The sequence below is a fragment of the Pseudorasbora parva genome, chromosome 19 (assembly GCF_024679245.1).
Source record: "Pseudorasbora parva isolate DD20220531a chromosome 19, ASM2467924v1, whole genome shotgun sequence".
In the NCBI taxonomy this organism is placed as follows: Eukaryota; Metazoa; Chordata; class Actinopteri; order Cypriniformes; family Gobionidae; genus Pseudorasbora; species Pseudorasbora parva.
Window position 1 is genome coordinate 42,819,720 of NC_090190.1, and position 2,500 is coordinate 42,822,219.

At 47.0% G+C, this 2,500-nt stretch overlaps 1 protein-coding gene across 1 annotated transcript in view; it reads right to left on the minus strand.

Annotated features, from left to right (window-relative positions):
- The window catches only part of fhod3a (formin homology 2 domain containing 3a), a 61,701-nt gene that overhangs the window by 43,717 nt on the left and 15,484 nt on the right, over positions 1–2,500 (minus strand). The window contains exon 3 of the mRNA XM_067426430.1: positions 1,452–1,557. Within this exon, the coding sequence (XP_067282531.1) occupies positions 1,452–1,527 (76 nt within the window). The 5' untranslated portion in view covers positions 1,528–1,557. The remainder of the gene's footprint in view (positions 1–1,451; positions 1,558–2,500) is intronic.

Genomic DNA, 2,500 nt, shown 5'->3' on the forward strand with positions numbered 1-2,500 from the left:
GAAGGCGCGCTAAAAACGGACGCGCGCAAGAAAACTCACCCAGAGTTTTGTATCATCAGTGAATGACGCGTTCGGTGACGGTGAGCTGCGTTACACGCGGGGCTGAAATGCTGGCTACAAACAAATCTCTAGCGCTCGTTTTGGTCATAGTTTGTCTTGAAGAACGGAGATATTTGACGGTCGTCGTAGGAGAAGTCACACTGCAGGATTGTGTGCCAAATCTTCTGACACTGCCAGAATTTCGTCTGAGGTAAAATTTGATCGCAGCGCTCATTAACCGGCTGCCGGTGAACATGTCAAACTAACGACCAGACGTCAGATTTTAGCCTAGGATCAGAAGAATCTTTTAGGATTTGCTAAATTTGTCTCAGATGACCAAATCGTGGCCAAAATCGCACAGTGTGCACCCGGCTTAACTTTACTAAAAATCAAGGCATTGCAATTACATTAATTAATATTAAAGTTTCAAATAATAAATCAATTACAAATTATGCAAATATTTATTTAGCACATTGCAACAACCCACAGTATAAAATAAAATTCAAACTAAAATGTTTAACTCGACCTCACTCATGTGTGCATTAAATAATAATGTACAGGTCGACTGGCCTGCAGAAAGGTACAGAAATTGAATAAAGTAATCAAATGTAAAATAACTGCATATTTAACTGTTTAAATGAAAGATTAATCCTTATTTAACTTACAAAAGCTATTCAATCAAGAGCAGTGAGTGATGTCCTTTTGTTTGACATTAAACATAGCAGTAAAGGCTACTTCCCCTTTAAGACCTAATAGAGGGATATGCGTCATCTTTCACGACTGTATAAAGTCCTCTTAAGGCATATTCAGACTATGTCTGCTAGAATACTCATCAAGATGAACATGTTGGCATACTGTTTGTGTGAGTTTGTCTGTTTAAGCACAAGACTTGAAAGAACTCAATATTTGCGCGCTGTGAGACGGGTGCGCGCTTCCGGGTGACAGTGACAGATCTTCTCTCAGCGCGAGCACGAGTTCTTATTCGCGTCTTCTGGCACTACATCCAGGTAATGACGGCGAAAACGACTGGTCATATTCGGACATACGGCCGCACTCGCATGCACTGAACACAGTTTATAAAGAGGGGAAACAGTATGCTATTTTTATTTACCCGCCACGGTGGCCGGTAGGTGAAGCGAGTTTACCCGACATAAATCAAAATCACCCGCATTTGGCTGGTGGCGGGTGCTAATTTCCATCCCTGACACACACGCACACGCACACACACACACTAACTCACACACACACACACACTAACTCACATACACACACACGCACACACACTCATTTGCATATAAAGGTCTTAAAGGGACAGTAGCACAAAGGTATCTGTTGAATAACAGTAAGATCATCATTTCAGGTAAAGAACTGAATAAATGACAGACTGTGAGACTACCGACGCGCTGACGAACCTCTGAGGATGTAGTTCTGGTAGTTCTGATCCGCTTCAGCGCCGACCTTGATCAAACACGTCAAACCCTCGGCCATCACGAACTCATGCACCAGGTCCTTATCGTCCTACACACACAACACAGGAATACAACAACGCTGCTTAGGTAGGTGGAGCGTGTCAGAGTAACATCCACATGGATGGAGGACCCAAGGTTTCCCAGCAGAACATTGGCCAAAGCATCACACTGCCTCCGCCGGCTCGCCTTCTTCCCATAGTGCATCCTGGGGCCATGTGTTCCCCAGGTAAGCCACACACACACACACACACACACCCGGCCATCCACGTGATGTAGAAGAACACGTGATTCCTCAGACCAGGCCACCTTCTTCCATCGCTCCGTGGTCCAGTTCTGATGCTCACGTGCCACTGTCGGTGCTTTCGGCGGGGTCAGGGGTCAGAGGTCACCCTGGGCCGCCCCATACGCCTCAAACTGAGCTGCTCTGTGTATTCTGACAGCTTTCTATCAGAACTAGCATTAACTTCTGGAGCAGTTTGAGCTCCAGTAGCTCGTCTGTTTGATCGGACCCCACGGGCCAGCCTTCGCTCCCCACGGTCATCAATGAGCCTTGGCCGCCCATGACCCTGTGGCCGGTTCTCCACTGGTCCTTCCTTGGAGCACTTTTGATAGATACTGACCACTGCAGACCGGGAACAGCCCACAAGAGCTGCAGTTTTGGAGATGCTCTGACCCAGTCGTCTAGCCGTCACAATCTGGCCAAACTCGCTCAAATCCTTACGCTTGCCCATTTCTCCTGCTTCACACACATCAACTCTGAGGACTAAATGTTCACTTGCTGCCTAATATATCCCACCCACTAAAGCCCCTTTCACACTGCGATTCCAGCAAATACACGGATAAAGCTCTAGGAGTCGCACGATAACTACGCACACGTTGTGGCATTAGTTTCGGCTTTTGTTCACACAGCGCTCGTCCCGGGTCGAATACCGCAATGTTACTAGGTCCCCGACCCGGGTTCAGTTCGGTAATCAATCCCGGGACGTGGTTGC